Source organism: Phocoena sinus, chromosome 2, assembly GCF_008692025.1.
Source record: "Phocoena sinus isolate mPhoSin1 chromosome 2, mPhoSin1.pri, whole genome shotgun sequence".
Taxonomy (NCBI): domain Eukaryota; kingdom Metazoa; phylum Chordata; class Mammalia; order Artiodactyla; family Phocoenidae; genus Phocoena; species Phocoena sinus.
This window is the reverse complement of record NC_045764.1, coordinates 162830944-162850840: the sequence shown is the minus strand read 5'-3', so window position 1 is coordinate 162850840 and position 19897 is coordinate 162830944. Positions and strand designations below refer to the sequence as shown.

General features: G+C 43.0%; 1 protein-coding gene across 1 annotated transcript in view; it reads left to right on the top strand.

Annotated features, from left to right (window-relative positions):
• Positions 1-19897, top strand: part of KCNK10 (potassium two pore domain channel subfamily K member 10) — a 138635-nt gene that overhangs the window by 57117 nt on the left and 61621 nt on the right. The window contains exon 2 of the mRNA XM_032623569.1: positions 7313-7647. Within this exon, the coding sequence (XP_032479460.1) occupies positions 7313-7647 (335 nt within the window). The remainder of the gene's footprint in view (positions 1-7312; positions 7648-19897) is intronic.

The window sequence follows — 19897 nt, the reverse complement described above, 5'->3', positions numbered from 1 at the left end:
TGGCACACGGGATCTTCCCGGACCAAGGCTGGAACCCGTGTCCACTGCACTGGCAAGCAGATTCCTAACCACCGCGCCACCAGGGAAGTGCCCACTAGTTTGTTTTTTATATCTGTGAGTCTGTTTCTCTTTTGTTGTATTTACTAGTTTGTTTTATTTTTTACATTCCACATATAAGTGATATAGAGTATTTGTCCTTCTCTGTCCGACTTATTTCACTGAGCAAAATATCCTCCAAATCCATCTGTGTTGTTGCAAATGGCAAAATTTCATTCTTCTTTATGGCTGAGTAATATTCCATTGTGTGTATACACCACATCTTCTTTATCCATTCATCTGTTGATGGACACTTCCATATCCTGGCTGTTGTAAATAATGCTGCTGTGAACATTGGGGTGCATGTATCTTTTTGAAATAGTGTTTTCATTTTCTTCAGATATATACCCAACAATGGAATTGCTGGATCATATGGTAGTTCTATTTTTGGTTTTTTGAGGAACTTCTATACTGTTTTTCATCGTGGCTATACCAATTTACAATCCCAACAGTGTATTAGTGTTCCCTTTTCTCCACATCCTTGCCAACATTTGTTATTTGTAGACTTTTTGTTGATTTTGACATTTTGCCATTTTGACAGGTGTGAGATGATATCTCATGGTGGTTTTGATGTGTATTTCTCTGATAATTAGTGATGTTGAGGATTTTTTAATGTGCCTGTTGGCCATCTGTATATCTTCATTGGAAAAATGTCTGTTCAGGTCTTCTGCCCATCTTTAATTGAGTTTTTTGGTTTTTTGATATTGAGTTGTGTGAGCTGTTTATCTATTTTGGATATTAACCCCTTATCGATCATATCATTTGCAAATCTTTTCTCCCATTCAGTAGGTTGTCTTTTTGTTTTGTCAATGGTTTCCTTTGCTGTGCAAAACCTTTTATGTTTAATTAGGTCCCATTTGTTTATTTTTGCTTTTATTTATTTTACCTTAGGAGGCAGATCCAAAAAAATATTGCTATAGTTTAAGTCAAAGAAGGTTCTGCCTATGTTCTCTTCTAAGAGTTTTACGGTTTCAGGTCTTACATTTAGGTCTTTAATCCATTTTGAGTTTATTTTTGTATACAGTGTGAGGAAATGTTCTAATCTCATTCTTTTACATGAAGATGTCCAGTTTTCCCAGCACCATTTATTGAAGAGACTGTCTTTTCTCAAGTGTATATTCTTGCCTCCCTTGTCATAGATTAATTGACCATAAGTGTATGGGTTTACTTCTGGGCTCTCTATTCTGTTCCAATGATCCATGTGTCTGTTTTTGTGCCAGTACCATGCTGTTTTGATTATTGTAGCTTTGTAGTATAGTCTAAAGACAGGGAGCATGGTACTGCTAGCTTTGTTATTTTTTTTCAAGATTGCTTTGGCAATTTGGGGTCTTTTGTGGTTCCATATAAAATTTAGGATTATTCTAGTTCTGTGAAAAATGTCCCTGGTATTTTGATAGGGATTGCATTAAATCTGTAGATTGCTTTGGGTAGTATGGACATTTTAACAATATTAATTCTTCCAATCCAAGAGCATGGGATATCTTTCCATTTTTTTGAATCATCTTCAATTTCCTTCATCAGCATTTTATAGTTTTCATAGTATAGGTCTTTCACCTCCTCGGTTAAGTTTATTCTTAGGTATTTTTATGTGATTTTTAAATGGGATTTAAAAAAACCTTTCTCTTTCTGATATTTCATTATTAGTGTATAGAAACACAACATATTTCTGTTTATTAATCTTGTATCTTGCAACCTTGCTGAATTCATTTATCAGTTTTAATAGTTTTTGTGTGGAGACTTTAGGTTCCTCTATATAGAGTATCATGTCATCTGCAAATAGTGATAGTTTTACCTCTTCCCTTCCAATCTGAATACATTTTGTTTCTTTTTCTTGTCTGAATTCTGTGACTAGGACTTCCAATACTATGTTAAATATAAGTGGAGAGAGTGGGCATCTTTGTCTTCTTCCTGAATTTAGTGGGAAAGCTTTCAGCTTTTCACTGTTGAGTATTATGTTGGTTGTGAGTTTGTCATAAATGGCCTTTATTATGTTGAGATATGTTCCCTCTCTACACACTTTAATAAGAGTTTTTATCATGAATGGATGTTGAATTTTGTCAAATGCTTTTTCTGCTTCTATTGAGATTATCATGTGATTTTTATCTTTCCTTTTGTTAATGTGGTGTATCACATTGATTGATTTTCAAATGTTGAATCATCCTGTGACCCTGGAATAAAACCAACTTGATCATGGTGTATGATCCTTTTTATATATTGTTGGATTTGATTTGCTAATATTTTGTTGAGGATTTTTGTGTCTATATTCATCAGAGATATTGGCCTGTAATCTTCTTTTTTTTTGTATCTTTATCTGGTATCAGGGTAATGGTGATCTCATAAAATGAATTTGGGAGTGTTCCATCCTCTACAATTTTAGAGGGGAATATTTTGAGAAGGAAAGGTGTTAGCTCTTATTTATATGTTCGGTAGAACTCCTCTGTGAAGCCATCCCATCCTGGACTTTGGTTTGCTGAGAGATTTTTTTTTATTGCAATTTCAATCTTACATCTGTTCACGTTGTCTTTTTTTCCTGACTCAGTCTTGGCAGGCTGTACATTTCTAGAAATGTGTCCATTTCCTCTAGGTTGTCCAATTTGTTGGCATATGACTGTTTATAGTATTCTTTTATGATTTATTGTATCGCTGTGGTATCAGTTGTTATTTCTCCTCTTTCATTTCTTACTTTGTTTATTTGGGTCTTCTCTCTTTTCTTCTTAATGAGCCTAGCTAAAGGTTTATCAATTTTGTTTACTTTTTCAAAAAACCAACTCTTGGTTTCATTGATTTTTCTATTACTTTTTGGTATCTATTTTATTTATTTCCTCTCTGATCTTTATTATTTTCTTCCTTCTGCTGACTTTGGGCTTTGTTTGTTCTGCTTTTTCTGATTTCTTTTTTTTTTTTTTTTTTTGCGGTACATGGGCCTCTCACTGCTGTGGCCTCTCCCGTTGCGGAGCACAGGCTCTGGACACGCAGGCTCAGCGGCCATGGCCCACGGGCCCAGCCACTCTGCAGCATGTGGGATCTTCCCGGACCGGGGCACAAACCCGTGTCCCCTGCATTGGCAGGCGGACTCTCAACCACTGCGCCACCAGGGAAGCCCTCTAATTTCTTTAGATGGAAGGTTAGGTTGTTTATTTGAGATTTTTCTTGTTTCTTGAGGCCTGTATTGCTATAAACTTCCCTCTTAGAACTGCTTTTGCTGCATACCACAGATTTTGGAAAGTTGTGTTTTCATTTTCATTTGTTCAGGGTTTTTTTCTGATTTCCTTTTTGATTTCTTTGTTGACTCATTAGTTTTTTAGTAGCATGTTGTTTAGTCTCTGTGGATTTGTGCTTTCCCCATTTTTCTTTCTGTAGCTGATTTCTAGTTTCATACTTCTGTGGTTGGAAAAAATGCTTCATATAATTTCTATCCTCTTAAATTTGTTGAGACTTGTTTTGTGGCCTGGCATGTGACCTATCCTGGAGAACATTCTGTGTGCACTTTAAAAGAATGTGTATTCTGCTGGTTTTGGATGGAATGTCCTGTATATATATATATCTATTAAGCCCAACTGGTATTGTGTCATTTAAGACCACTGTTGCCTTGTTGATTTCCTATCTAGATGATCTGTATATAGATGTAAGTGAGGTGTTAAAGTCCCCTATGTTATTGTATTGTTGTCAATTTCTCTCTTTATGTCTGTTAATATTTGCTTTATATATTTAGGTACTCTTGTATTGGGTGCATATATGTTAATGAATGTAATATCCTCTTCTTGTATTGATCCCTTTATCAATATATAATGCCCTTCTCTGTCTTTTGTTACAGACTTTTAAAGTCTATTTTGTCTGATGTGAGTATTGCTACCTCTGCTTTCTTGTCGTTGCCATTAGCGTGAAATATCTTTTTCCATGCCCTCACTTTCAGTCTGTGTGTGTATTTAGTTCTGAAGTGAGTCTCTTTGTAAGCAGCATATAGGTAAGTCTTGTTTTCTTATCCAATCAGCCACCCTATGTCTTGATTGGAACAGTTAGTCCATTGACATTTAAAGTAATTATTGATAGGTGTGTACTTACTGTCATTTTGTTATTTGTTTTCTGGTTGTATTTATAGTTCTTCCTTGTTCTTTTCTTCTTCTTCTAGTTCCTTCACTTATTTGATGATTTTCTTTAGTGGTATGCTTGTTCCTTTCTCTCTTGTTTTTGTGTATCTGTTGTAGGTTTTGACTTGTGGTTACCATGGGGTTCATATGTGTTGACCTGTATCTATTTGTTTTTGTTTGTTTGTTTGTTTTTTTGTGGTATGCGGGTCTCTCACTGTTGTGGCCTCTCCCGTTGCGGAGCACAGGCTCCAGACACGCAGGCTCAGCGGCCATGGCTCACAGGCCCAGCCGCTCCGCTGCATGTGGGATCTTCCTGGACCGGGGCACGAACCCGTGTCCCCTGCATCGGCAGGCGGGCTCTCAACCACTGCGCCACCAGGGAAGCCCATCTATTTGTTTTAAACAGGTAGTTCTTCAAGTTCAAACACAATCTAAAAGATCTACATTTTTTATTTCTCCCATATATTTTATTTTTGATGTAATATTTTTCATCTTCATCCCTTTACTGATTATTGTAGTTATACTTGATTTTACAATTTTTTTGTCTTTTAATCTTTGTACTAGCTTATTTAAGCAGTTTATCCTCAACCTTTCCTGTATATTTTCCTTTACTAGTGGGATTTTTCCTTTCCTATTGATACTTCTTCTTGTAGCCTTTTCTTTTCCACTTAGAGAAGACCCTTTAACATTTCTTTTAGGGCTGGCTTAGTATTGAGGAACTCTTTTAGTTTTTGCTTATCTGGGAAGTTCTTTATCTCTCCTTCAATTCTAATTGATAATCTTGCTGGATAGAGTGTTCTAGGTTGCAGGTTTTTCCATTTCAGCACTTTAAATATATCATGATACCCCTTCTGGCTTTTGCAAAGTTTCTGCAGAAAAATCAGCTGATAGCCTTCTGAGGGATACCTTGTATATGACTCTTTGTTTTTCTCTTGCTGCCTTTAGAATTCTCTCTACCTTTTGGTGTGGGTCTGTTTGGGTTCATCTTGTTTGAGACTCTCTGTTCTTCCTGGAGTTGGATATCTGTTTCCTTCTTCAGATTTGGGAAGATTTCAGTCATAATTTCATAAAATATATCTTCAACCCCCTTCTCTCTCCTTCTGGGCCCCCTATGATGTGAATGTTGGTACACTTGATGTTATCCTAGAGATCTCTTAAACTGTTCTAATTTTGAAATTTATTTTTCTTTTTGCTGTTCTGATTGGGTGATTTCTGTTATTCTATCTTCCAGATCCCTTCTATGTTCTTCTGTGTCACCTCATCTGCTGTTAATTCCTTCTAGTGTGTTTTTCATTTCAGTTATTGTATTCTTTGGTTCTGACTGGTTCTTTATTTTACATTTTTTAGTTCCTTGTTAAAATTCTCATCTATTCTTTTACCTAATTCAGTTAGTATTCTTATTACTAATGCTTTGAATTCTTCATTTGGTAACTTGTTTATTTTGATTTCATTAATTATTTTTTCAGGGGGTTTCTCTTGCTCTTTTAATTGAGAAAATTCCTCTGTCTTCCCATTTTCCTTATCTTTCTCTGTCTCTATGAAATTAGGTAAAAGTTACCCATTGCTCCTTATGTTGGAGCATTCCTTTACAGTCTGAGTCTGCCAGTGGCTTTGGTGGGAGAGCTGGATTTGATGTGAACACAAGCCACATCTTTCCTCAGGTTGTGCTGACAGCTATTATCTTGGTAGGAGGTGGGGATGGAGATGGAGAGACTAGGGCTGGAGCAGATGTGAGCTGAAGCTTCTGTGCTAAGTGTCCATCATCACCCAGTGGGGGAGCAGGGTCAGATTCCAAGTTGCTAGAGCAGAAGCCGTGAGAGTTGGGCTTCCAGACCGGCTCAGTTCCCTTCAGGTATGTGCTCTCCCCCTCCCAGCACTGGCACCCTCACTCCAGAGTAGAACAGTACTGGAGCAAGAGGAGCTAGCACAGGCACTCAGTGAGGGCTGGGGTACAGTCCGTGGCGGTCCAGCCACCATCAGAGATCTGGACTGCCTCTGATGTGCCACTTGTATAAGTGAAGCAACAGCTGCCTCTGCCCTTCTCAGATGTTGCTTCAAGTTTGAGCTACCTCAGTGTCTCACGACTAAGGTCTCTCCTTGGTCATGGCAGCTTATTCCAGTGTGGAGCTGTGATGGGAGGCAAGCAAGGCTGGAATGTTCACTTGGATCAGGCTGGTGTATACACTGGGGAAGTCATGGGAAACCAGCCAGCCACCTGCTTGATTTCAATTTGCCCTCTCGCCCCTGCTTCAGGAGCAAGCCAGCACAAGCACGCCCCTTCTGAGTAGAGTCCAGGCTTCTCACAACCTTCCTGTTAGTCCCACCAGCCCTCCGGGGGGTCGTCTTCTTTTTGTAGGACCCCAGGGTTGGGGCACCCAATATGTGGCTTGAACCACTCACGTCCCAGGGAGTGTCTCCACCCATGAAATCTCCCTTCTCCTCTGAGTCCCCTCCCAAGGACACAGGTCTCAACCTGTAGATGTATTTTTGATGTGTTCGTGGGGGGAGGTGAATTCCATGTCCTCCTGCCTGTCTATCTTGATCTGAGTGTCACTGTGTTTGGTTTTTGACTCTTCATTATAGCAAACTCACCCTTCTTTTGTTTTGTGACCATAGACCTGGATAAAAGAACTTTTAAACTTGATAGATGCTCATCTCTTCTATACTCTTGGTATTACCTAGCCCTCAGCACTTGGACAATTCTGCTGGGTATCCTTCTCCTACCTTTTCTTCTCCAAATTGCATAATATGTCTCTTTTTAAAATATCATGGTTTGTTGTGTGTCTTACACATCACTTAACAAGGAAACTAAGGGAGAAAATGAATGAGAAATAACAGAGACATGGCTTTCAAATTTGGACCCTTGTAGAGAAATATAAACATTTCAGACTCAATTAATATTATTTTTTTGTGTGAAAACTAGAACACCTGGTGCTCACTGTTTTAGAATTCAACAGACACCTAGCAACTGATTGAATTCCCTCACTGCAGGCTTGGTGAACCAATTTTTAATCCTCACATTTGAAAGCTGGCTTGAGAAAGACATCTGTGCTTTGTTTCCGACAAGTTTTGGGCTTTGTGTTTATAAACAAATTCTCTTTTCCCCTCTCACCCACCCCGTTTCTCAGTGGCCGTTCCTGCAGCAGCGCCCCCGGTGTGCCAGCCCAAGGGCACCACTAACGGGCATTACGCGGCCCCACGCCTCTCCATCTCCTCCCGAGCCACGGTGGTAGCCAGAATGGAAGGTGCCTCCCAGGGGGCCCTGCAGACCGTCATGAAGTGTAAAACAGTGGTTGCCATCTTCGTGGTCGTGGTGGTCTACCTCGTCACGGGCGGTCTCGTCTTCCGGGCATTGGAACAGCCCTTTGAGAGCAGCCAAAAGAACACTATTGCCATGGAGAAGGCAGAATTCCTGCGGGATCATGTCTGTGTGAGCCCACAGGAGCTGGAGACATTGATTCAGGTGAGCAAGGAGTGAGTCAACAGTAGAATCACCTTGGGTCGGGGGGAGAGTGTGACATTGGTTTTGTCTTTCTGGCTCACTGAGCTTTGCTGTTGGTTGAGATGCTACTGATGGTCAGGGAGGTCCTCTCTGGGAGGTGACACTTGAGTGGAGACCCGTGACAATGTGGGGGAAGAGGGGTCACATGTACAACGTAGGAGCAGGCTGTGTTTTGTATCACCTGCTTTTTTGCATGTGGTGGCCAGAGGCAGCAGCCGGCAAAGGGCTTTGGATTTTCAGGTTCAAGGCCACTTATATATGCTGATTAACTTTTAAATCTGTGTGAGATGCTGGGGTAAGAGGGTGGCCCAGAAACCAAAGAAAGAGAGAATTTTAAAGGAGCAGGGATGTATGAACCTGTCGAAGGTGGATGAGAATGGAGCAGAGAAAAGGGCACCAGCTGTGGGATGGATAGGGTGTTAGTGACTTGAAAGAGGCTTTGGTGGATTTGTGAGGATGAAATAATAAGGATAACAGTAACAGGGATAATCAAGGTTGCTATTTTTGAACACTTACTGTGTGTCAGGCACTGTACTAAAGCCCTTCCATGCCTTGGATATTAAGGAAAAAATGTGCATAAAAAATGGAGGCAGAGAACTTCGGGCCCCCGCCTACAGAAACAAGGCAGAGGAAGGGGTGGGGCGATCTTGGCAGGGGTGATGTGAGGCTGGGAAGGGATGTGGGAGACAGGGAGTCATCTAAGGTGGCATGACAGGAGGAAGCGAAACAGGAGGCTTGAGAAGTGAGCGAAAGGTGGAGAGGACCGAGTCCTGGGAAGAGGGAAGGGAAGTGGTTTAGAGCCCAGCAGATGGGCTTCACCTTGGAGGTGAGGCAGGATGGCGGCCTCTAATCTCATGCCTTCCTGAGCCATGAGGAGTAGTGGTGGGGGACGGTGATATTTATGGAGGCAAGGGAGAGTCCCATCTTTCTGTGGGTTCTAAAGTTTGGAAGACAGAGGGATGGAAAAGACAGCTTTCACAATTCCTTCTGGCTCTGGGATTACCAGCATTAAATTCTTTTCTTTTAAAAATTAATTAATTATATTTTTGGCTGCGTTGGGTCTCTATTGCTATGCACGGGCTTTCTCTAGTTGCAGCGAGGGGGGGCTACTCTTTGTTGTGGTGTGCAGGCTTCTCATTGCAGTGGCTTATCTCGTGGCGGAGCACGGGCTCTAGGCGCACGGGCTTCAGTAGTTGTGGCATGTGTGCTCCAGTAGTTGTGGCACCCGGGCTTAGTTGCCCTGTGGCATGTGGGATCTTCCTGGACCAGGGATTGAACCTGTGTTCCCTGCATTGGCAGGCGGATTCTTAACCACTGCACTACCAGGGAAGTCCCACCAGCATTAGATTCTAATGGCTAAAAAAAAAATTCTAATGGCTACTACAAATTAGGGTTCTGTAGGATTCACAAGTCTGGGCTGGCTTATTTATTTATCTATTTCCAGCTACACTGATAGGGTAGGGGAATTCTGAGGCTGCTTATGATCTGGCCCCTTCATAGTAGTTGTAGTCTTTTAAATTAGTTTCTATAATCTGACTTGACTCTTAGATTAATAGAAATATACATTTTTTTTCCTGGAATACATATGGTTTCATACCTATATCCTACAGTTTTTATTAAAAAATAAAATCTGGGCTTCCCTGGTGGCGCAGTGGTTGAGGGTCCGCCTGCCAATGCAGGGGACACGGGTTCGTGCCCCAGTCCGGGAAAATCCCACATGCCGCGGAGCGGCTGGGCCCGTGAGCCATGGCCACTGAGCCTGTGCTCCGCAACGGAAGAGGCCACAAGAGTGAGAGGCCCGCGTAGTGCCAAAAAATAAATAAATAAATAAAATAAAACCTTACAATTCTAAAGGTCAAGGGGCAGTGTTTCATATCACTCTTTCTTAGATGGCCTTGTCTGTTTTTTTTTTTCTCCTTTCATGGTAAAATGCTACCAATCTGTCACTAATCTGTGCCAGGTTGAAGGCTCATAAAGGCATAGAGAATGGAGGAAATAATTCGGGAGTAATTTTCAGTAAGGAACTTATTATACATGTTGTGGTGATATGTGGTGAGATCCTTTTTATTTAGTTGCAATACATGTAATAACCTAAAAGGTGGTCTGAATTGAACTGGACTTGTGCCTGAATTTTCTTTCCTTAGACAATGAGATCTTGAGGAAAGGGATCATATCTTATTATCTTTGCATCCATGTGTAGCCTCTGCATGGCTTTACATCTAATTACTACCCAATAGAGAAATGCTTTTGGGATGAGCTATCAAGCTAAATCTATAACACTGGTGATGCCATGAGACATCTGAGCTTATTCATGCATTTATTTATTAATTCCATATTTCTCTATTGTTCATTCTTTGGCCTTCTCCTTTATGAAAGAATTCAGTGGCCAGAATGAAGGACAGAATGGAGGAGGGTAGAGATTCTAGTTCTGGTGTTGCTGTTAAGACCCATCCTTTGACCTCGAAGATTTCGCTGTGAAATGAGGGTGTGTGTGTGTGTGCGTGCATGCCCTTGAGATCATTTTTATAACAATTAAAACATATACCCTTTAGTAGGCACCCGTTATGAGCTAGGCCTCTTCTACCCATCATCTCATTTAATCTCTCCAACAACCTTCTAAGTTGGTATAATTATACCCATTTTACAGGTAAAGAACTGTTGCTAAAAGAGGTTGAGTAACTTTCCAACCACCAGCATGACAGAGCTGGGATTCAAAGTGAGGTCTGCCTGGCTCTACCCTGCCTCGCCCAATGAGTCTACAGCCCTTGAAGTAGTGTTTACTTTAGCATAAGCTTAACTCTCTCTTAAACATTTGCTTTATGTTCAACACTTTCCAGAATTTTAGCAGAGTCAAAAGGCATTGGAGTTCTTTTCTCTTTAACAGAAAGCATTTCCTCTTTTTTCCCTTTATACCCATTGACTATCAATCCTGGACATGGGATACTTTAAGATCTCCATCTACTCTGATATAAGGATTTATACTGGTGTTTACTTACAATTTTTTGTAGGCTAAGCAGTTAAAAATGCTGAACCTGTGTCAGTCAAGAATCAAATTATTATGGTTTATAAATAAGGTGAAAAGACAACCCTCAGAATGAGAGAAAATATTTGCAAATGAAGCAACTGATAAAGGATTAATCTCCAAAATATACAAGCCGTTCATGCAGCTCAATATCAAAAAAAACCCAAACCAATCCAAAAATGGGCAGAAGACCTAAATAGACATTTCTCCAAAGAAGATATACAGATTGCCAACAAACACATGAAAGGATGCTCAACATCACTAATCATTAGAGAAATGCAAATCAAAACTACAATGAGTTATCACCTCACACCTGTCAGAAAGGCCATCATCAAAAAATCTACAAACAATAAATACTGGAGACGGTGTGGAGAAAAGGGAACCCCCTTGCACTGTTGATGGGAATGTAAATTGATACAGCCACTATGGAGAACGGTATGGAGGTTCCTTAAAAAACTAAAAAGAGAATTACCATACGACCCAGCAATCCCACTACTGAACATATATCCTGAGAAAACCATAATTCAAAAAGAGTCATGTACCACAATGTTCATTGCGGCTCTATTTACAATAGCCAGGACATGGAAGCGACCTAAGTGTCCATAGACAGATGAATGGATAAAGAAGATGTGGCACATATATACAATGGAATATTACTCAGCCATAAAAAGAAACAAAATTGAGTTATTTGTAGTGAGGTGGATGGACCTAGAGTCTGTCATACAGAGTGAAGTAAGTCAGAAAGAGAAAAACAAATACCGTATGCTAACACATATATATGGAATCTAAAAAAAAAAAAAGGTTCTGAAGAACCTAGGGGCAGGACAGGAATAAAGACACAGACGTAGAGAATGGACTTGAGGACACGGGGAGGGGGAAGGGTAAGCTGGGACAAAGTGAGAGAGTGGCATGGACATATACACACTACCAAATGTAAAATAGATAGCTAGTGGGAAGCAGCCGCATAGCACAGGGAGATCAGCTCGGTGCTTTGTGACCACCTAGAGGGGTGGGATAGGGAGGGTGGGAGGGAGACGCAGGAGGGAGGGGATATGGGGATATATGTATATGTATAGCTGATTCACTTTGTTATACAGCAGCAACTAACACACCATTGTAAAGCAATTATACTCCAATAAAGATGTTAAAAAATTTTATTATGGTTTACCCTTCACTGATTCCTTCATAGGATGAAAGTGTCCACACTTTTGGACCAGGGCGCATCCTCTCCACTCTACAGCTCTCAGCAGCACCGTATGTAGTGCTCATAAGAAACACAGTGTTTGGGAGGGTTTTCAGTGTGGTGTGTTCTAAGATGGAAAAATAATATTATTGTATCTCACCGATATTTTTATTGTTGTATGTGGCTGGTCAATGGTATTTATCTGGTAGTGTCAGGACTCTTGGCTGGATTGAGTGAACCCCTCATAAAGCTAATCTGGAAGGTGTAATTCATGTTATTAATAATAAAAACAGAATACCTGGAACAGATTAACCCCTGTGAAATGCCTGGATAGCTTAAAAGGGCCATAGCTGGGGAGGGATTTTCCAAAGACTTAAACCACTTTTTTTTTTTTTTTTTTATGCGTTACGCGGGCCTCTCACTGTTGTGGCCTCTCCCGTTGCGGAGGACAGGCTCCGGACGCGCAGGCTCAGCGGCCATGGCTCACGGGCCCAGCCGCTCCGCGGCATGTGGGATCCTCCCAGACCGGGGCACGAACCCGTGTCCCCTGCATCGGCAGGCGGACTCTCAACCACTGCGCCACCAGGGAAGCCCTTAAACCACTTTTATGAGGTATCATAGGACTCCGGATGTGACAGATGGGTCACCATCCCTGACCCAGATGCTGCTATGGAGGAGACCGTTTCATTAATTAATTCATCTATGCATTCTTTAAGTTGCTACGGAGCTTCTGTTACATCAGGTAACATGCTAAGTGTTGGGGATAGAAAAGATGAAGATAAAATACACCTTGAGCAAGTTGTGAACTTCTCTGCGATTCCATTTCATTATCAATAAAATGTGCCTAAAATCCCTCACCCTTAGGATATTGAGAGGATTAAGTTCTATAATTCATGAGAAGGGCTTTGAACTGCTCTTGGCACGTGGTGCGCACTCAAAAAAAAGGTAGATATTGCCGCTGCTGTTTATAGTATTATTCAAGGAGCTCAGAATTTCAAGCAGTGGTTCTTAGTGGGGAGCGGGGGTTGCTTCCAGGGGGCACCTGACAATGTCTGGAGACATTTTCAATTGTCACAGTTGGTGACAGATGCTACAGATGTCTAGTGGGTAGAGTCCAGGGACGCTGCTCAACATTCAACAATGCCCAGCATATCCACTCATAACAAAGAATTATCCAGTTTCACATGGCAGTAGACTGAGAAACCCTAGAGGAAGAGGCATATAAACCAATAACTAGAATTCATCGGAATGGAGCTATTTTTTCCCCAGTTTTATTGAGATATAATTGACATATATCACTGTATAGATTTAAGGTGTACAACATAATGGTTTGAACATTTATTGTGAAATGATTACTGCAGAAAGTTGAGTTAGCATCCATCACCTCATGTAGATCCAATAAAGGGAAAAATTTGTTTTTCCTTGTGGTGAGAACTCTTAGATTTATTCTCTTAACAACTTTCACATATAGTATACAGCAGTGTTAATTATACTCATAAAGTTGTACATTACCTCCCGAGGACTTACTTATAATTGGAAGTTTGTACCTTTCCACCACCTTCCTCCAACTGGCCTTTCCCCACCCCCCATCTCTGATCTTTTTTCCTATGAATTTTTTAAAAAACATTTCACATGTAAGTGAAATCATACAGCATTTGTCTTTCTCCATCTGACTTATTTCACTGAGCATATGCTCAGGGTCCATCCATGTTTTTGCAAATGGCAGGATTCCTTCATTTTTTAATGGCTGAGTAATATTACATCATATATATGTAAAACTCACAACTTCTTTATCCATTAATCTGTGGCCACTCAGGTTGTTTCCATGTCTTGTCTACTGTAAATGCTGCTATGAACATGGGGGTGCAGATACCTTTTCGAGTTACTGTTTTTATTTCCTTTGGATGTGTTCCCAGAAGTGGAATTGCTGGATCATTTGGTAGTTCTGCTTTTAATTTTTTGAGGAAACGTCATACTGTTTTCCGTAGTGCCTGCACCAGTTTCCAACCCCATCAATAGTGCGCGAGGGCTCCCTTTTCTCCACGCTTTCCCCAGCGTCTGTGATCTCTTGTCTTTTCGATGATCACTGGAGTGGCACCCCAGTGAGGCAAACAGAGGTCAGGGAAGATTTCGTGGCCATTTGTCTCCTTTAGTCCCTACAACGATTCTATGAGGATAGTCTTTTGTGCCACTCGCAGAGGAGGAAACTGAGGCAGCAGGAGGTGAAGTTACACGCTCAAGGATACCTGATTAGTGAGTGGAGGATCTCAGATTCACTCCTGGGCAGTCTGACCACTGTCCTGTTCTCTTAAACACCACGCATGGGAACAGAAACGTGCAGTACAGAAGGAGTTCATCATTCAGGACCCACTGTGAAGGGTATCCCACCGGCATGTGGTGCCCATTGAGGGAGGTGCAGGTGGTCCGTGTGCCTTGAGCTGAGAGGTGTGGGCAGGTGGTGGGAGATGAGCTTGGGACGGGGGCAGGGGCTGGATTTGAGGTGCCCAGAGAGCCTTGCCGAGCGGTTTGGGCTTTGTGCTGCGGGAAGTGGGGGAGTCACTGAAAGATTTAAGAAGGTAGTGACACCATGGAAACTTTCTTTGGAAAGGTAACTCTTTGAGCGCTGAGGATGTAGGGTTGGAGGAAGGAGAAATTGGAAGAAGCAAGACCAGTTCGGAAGCATATTGGGACCTCATCGGTGGGTCATGCTGAGACACAGTGAAGGGGCCACATTTAAGAGAGTCTGACAAAGCAAACTTGAAGATGACTCTGTCCCGTTCAGCAAAGATGTCTGGAGTGCCTGCCCTGTGCTCCGCCTTCCTTCCTGTTCAAGCAGAGGCCATGTGGGTCGGGGGAGCCCGGCGAGTGGCACCCACACTCTGGAGTTAATCTTCTTGTGTTAAATCTTTTTTCTGCCCGTGGGCTGTGTGACCTGGGTGAGAAAGGGAGTCACCCCAGGCCTCAGCTTCCCTTCTGTAAAATGACGATTATGATAATAGTGTCCACTCGTTAGGGAGGTCTGAAGATTAAACAAAAAAGCTCAGCTACTTTGAGCTATTGTGATCGCTACTATTTATTTGTTAGGGAAGGCAGGAAAAAGAAATATAGAGAACCCCTAAATTATTATTATTTTTTTTTTTAGTGAAACAAGTAAAGTGTTTATTAGGAGGAAAAAGAGTACGTGTGGATAGACACATGGGCGGACTCAGAGAGAGTCGTGCCCTCATGGTAGTTTGAATCACCTATATGGGGCATTTCTTCCAGGTTTCCTTTGGCCAGTCATCTTGCTTTGCCTGGTTCTGAGTCCGTATTTGGTATATCTCAGGGTCCTCCCAAGTGTGTGCATGCATCTCTTAGCCAAGATGGATTCTAGCGAAGAGGCCTATGGGTAGGTTGACATCACTCCCGTTTTGACCTCCAAGGAGCCTTTCTGCGCATGTGCAGTAGGGAAGGTCTCCTCGACCTCGACAATGAGAAATACGTGGTCTCTATCTTTTTTCTGGGCAGGGCTCAGCCTCTCCTATTGTTCTCCTGATAAATATTATCTTTATCTTGGAGTATCTGTCCACAGGGGACAAACTCCAGCTGCTCAGCCTGGGGCCCATCTATCTCCTGCCTCAAATCCTCCCTGAGAGACATAGACCCCGAGAACTCTTTATTGGGAAGAAGAAGGGCAAATGTCTGTCTTCTGTAGCTTCTTCAGGCTGGCACGGGGCTCATAGACCCTACCTAGCTGGGGTCACGGAGCTCTGGCCCTGTCTCATTAAGGGCCCCAGCATGACTTCCGTTGTTATTTCAGCAGGATATGCTGTGGGGAGTAGAAAGCCTCTAAATTATGCGCATCCTGGGGTTCTGCTAAGGGAAAAGAGAAGAAAACTCCTGAAATGCACTTTGGGGCTTCAAATCCTAAATTTGATTTGCTTTGACTGTTAAAGTGTAAAGTCCCCTTCGCAGAAATGACTCCCCTGAGTGCTGAGTTGGGCTGCTAACACCATTTGCTGTGTTGTTGTGGCTTGAGCCCAGGGAAGTAACCTAGCAGTTTTCTGTGTCATTTAGAGGGCTTACCCTGCCACCTAGATAATCATCCCAGCTTTGATGGGGACACTTGGCCTCAGATCTATTACGTAGACACCGGGGCTGGCTCCATGATCTCTGTTCACCCTGACTGTTCCTCTGTGTGGTTTGAAACACATATTGGAGAACCTCAGGGACCCAGAAGGCTCAGGCAGCCCCAAGGAGTGGGTCACCCAGACAATGGGATGACCAGTGACTCCAGAGTGTGACTGAGTGAAAGGGCCTGCATCCTCCGGGCCTGTTTGCTATTTATCCCTCAGTGAGGCACGTCCATCTTCTAGTGTGGTACCCTGGGGCAGGCTGATTAACCTGAACTGGGCTTCAGCAGTTCAGTCCACAGAGGACACAGAAGACCCATTCATCTCTGGAATCTTACCCTTGAGACTCTGTGAGAGAGTCTGCAGATGACAGTAACAGGGAAATTTCCTGCAGAGCTGTTGTAATAATAAAAAATGGCTACCACTTATTGGTTGTTTACGTTCCTCTAGGCATGTTCTAAGTGCTTCAATCCTTTAATTCATCTAACCCCTGCAACAAACCTACAGGTAGGAGCTATTGTCATCATTCAATTTCTTTTTATGAACAAATAAATTCTAACAAATTAAGTAATTTGCCCAAGGCCACACAGCTGATAGGTGGTTAAACTGGGATTTGAGCCTTGGGATGCCAGACTCCAGAGCCTATACGTCTAAGCACTGTGCTAGACTGCTCACTTGTGTCAACGGTCAGTACCCCCTACACTACGTCTGAGCCTTTTCTTCAAGGTTTTACCCCAAGGAAAAGATTGGAGGGAGAAAGAGAAATTTTTAGGGAAATGTGGGCTGACACGGTACCATAGCACTCTAACTATGGACTGTTGTGTTTTCAAAGAAGGGAGTGTCAAGGAGGGGAAAGAGCATGGACATTGGAGTCAGATAGACTTGGTCTTTAGCACTATTAAACCTAAGGCTGCTTTTCCTATGATGGGGATGGTGCAGTCCCTCTTCATTCGGAATAATGGGAGGAGGGAGTGAGTTAACCCACGTCAAGTGCTCAGCAGTGTCTGCCATAGAGTTGGCATTTAGGAAACACTATTTCCCCCTGTCCAGCTTTCGTCTCCAAACATCTTATGGAAAAATCCCAACAAACTTTTTTGGCCAAACCAATACATTGAATAGGTTTTTTGTTTTGTTTTTTTTTGTTTGTTTTATTTTTTGCGGTATACGGGCCTCTCACTGTCGTGGCCTCTCCCGTTGCGGAGCACAGGCTCCGGACGCGCAGGCTCAGTGGCCATGGCTCACGGACCCAGCCGCTCCACGGCATGTGGGATCCTCCCGGACCGGGGCACGAACCCGTGTCCCCTGCATCGGCAGGTGAACTCTCAACCACTGCGCCACCGAGGAAGCCCCTGAATAGGTTTATGAAGTCGCAGTTTCCATCAACTCAATTAGGCAGTCACTCCATCCCAAGAACTCCTTTACCCTCCATGCTCTCACAGGCCACAATTGCTTCCTTCCCTGCCCCCAGTGCAGTTGTTTTAGAAACTTCCCACATGACTCATCTTGGAGAAAGCAATAAAACATTCAACCTCTGTAACCGTCAAGGGACAAAATCCTGAGGCTTCACTGACTGACAGGGGAGGGAAGAATGCTTCAGCCTGCGTGGATGAGGGTCTGTAGTGGTCATTTGTCAGGCTGTGACTTTTTATGTTGATGGGTAGGATCTTTGCCACTGATTTTCACTGCATGATCGCTTGGGGATTTTTATCCTTTGCTAATAAATGGTTAGAGTCTTGGATCCTTTGCTCAGTACTGGGGCTCAAGATGTATTTGATGGATACTGTTTGACACCACTGATTAAGTCCTGACTGTGTGCAGGCTTGGGGCCAGGCAGTTTACATGTGTTCCTGAACCTCATTTTCACTCCCCATTATTCCAAGTGGTAGCCACTGTTACTGTCCCCGTTTACCAAGGCTAGGTGTCCTGGTTAAGTCCTCGCAACTAGCTAGTGGCAAAAGTGGGCCTGGAATCTGGATTTTCCAACTCCAGAGCCCATGGTCTCTTCATCAGGCTGTATCCCTGGCTCGACACAATGGGGCTGAAGAGTGTGTAATTGTATCAGGACAAATTCCTCCTAAGGGAAAATCCACTTAAACCATAGGATGGGAAAGTTCCTTCCTGAGAGTCAGTGCTTGCTTTCTGACACAGATTCCCGTTCTCCTTCTCCCCTGGATTTTTAACTCCCAGCATATGGAGAGCATCCGTGCCAGGGCCAGGTGCTGAACTGTGGGCCTCTGGTATAGTGACTCACTTCACTGCTGGCGGAGGAGTTAATTTGAGATATGGGCGGCTGCAGGAGAGGACTGGGTACAATGCTGTGGTCCTGGGCATGGACCTTTGATGTTGTCATGGTGACCGAAGCTGCTATTCTGCAGATAAAGGGAAGGCCAGAGATCTTGAGCTGTCCAGCTTTCTCCCCAAAAGCAAGAGATGTTGGTTAATTTGCATAACCCATGAACATTTCCCAAGGCTGTGACATTTACCATTCTCTTCTGCCAAACCCCAAATCACTCACTCACTCACCTGCTTACTCACTCCCTCATTCGTTTATTAATTTGACAAATTTATTGATTTACTCAACGCTAAGTACTGGGGCCATGATGGTGAATAAAAGGCAGACATGGTCCCCGACCTCTTGGAGCGTTATAGCTAGGATGGGCAAACATCCCAGCTTTTGTGGATCTGAAATATTTGTGAACAGTGGCCCTTTTCCTCTCAAACGTGGTTTGAAAGATAAATTATATAGTCACCCTGCTGATTGGTAGTGGGAGAGGCAAACCTTATGCATGTAATCACAGAAATAAGTGTAAATAAAACCAGATGAATGCTGCAAAGGGATGGGGGAACTAGAGCTGTGAGGCACGTGAACAGACCTGATTAGTAGGACAGGGGTTCTGGGCGGAGGGCGCTGTCAGGCCCCTGTGGGTGGAAGGAAGCCGGGATGTCTGGGAACTTGAGAGAAGGGGAGTGTAGGTGGCTGGAGGTCCATTAACAAGGGGAGATTGGTAGGCATTTAGGTTGGAGACAGGCAGGGGCAACACCCTGCAGGGCCTGATGCTGGATTTTATCCTAAGAACTCTGGGAAGCTCTGGCTGTTTCAAGCAGCAGGGTGACGTGATCCAATCAGTCAGTCCATTGCCATTTTGGTCCCTCATAGAAACCCAGAGTATAGCAGTGGTAGTTATGAGCTGGGTTTTAGTCATACGTTCATCCATTCATCAGCTAAACATTCATGGAGTGCCAACTATGGCACTTTGCTAAGTGTTATGCTCTGGATTTCTGAACTGATTTATCCTCAGAGGTGCCAAAACTCAAGGCCTGGAAGAAGCCTTCGTGGGCCCTCCTGGTAGCATCAAACACTCACATTTGCCTCTACGCTCATTAGACTCTATTAGCTAGTCATCATTTTCTCACCTGTCTCTTTCCCAGGATGGTGAGCTTTTTGAGGTTGAGTCTGTGTCTTTTATCCTTATATCCCTGATGCCTGGCACAGTGGCTGGCCCGTAGAAGTTGCTTACAGTTTGAGAAATGAATGAATGGTGCTTGTATATCTGTTTTGGAGACCAAGAGCCCTTCGTTTATTTATTTTATTTTATTTTGGCTGTGCCTGAGGCTTGCAGGATTTTAGTTCCCTGACCGCTGCCTGGGCCACGGCAGTGAAAGCACCGAGTCGTAAACACTGGACCGCCAGGGAACTCCCCTTTCATTTAGAACCTTCACAGAAGCAAAGCAGAAAGTGATTTTGTTTCTGTGCTCTAGAAGACCTTTCCTCTCGGTCTGGTTGTCAAGAGTACTTCTTCTGTGTTCTTTATGCATGAGCGATTCCCTTGGTGTCCATAGCCCCAAAGTTTTACATATTTAGGAACGTAATGATTTTAAGGAAAGGATGGCGCC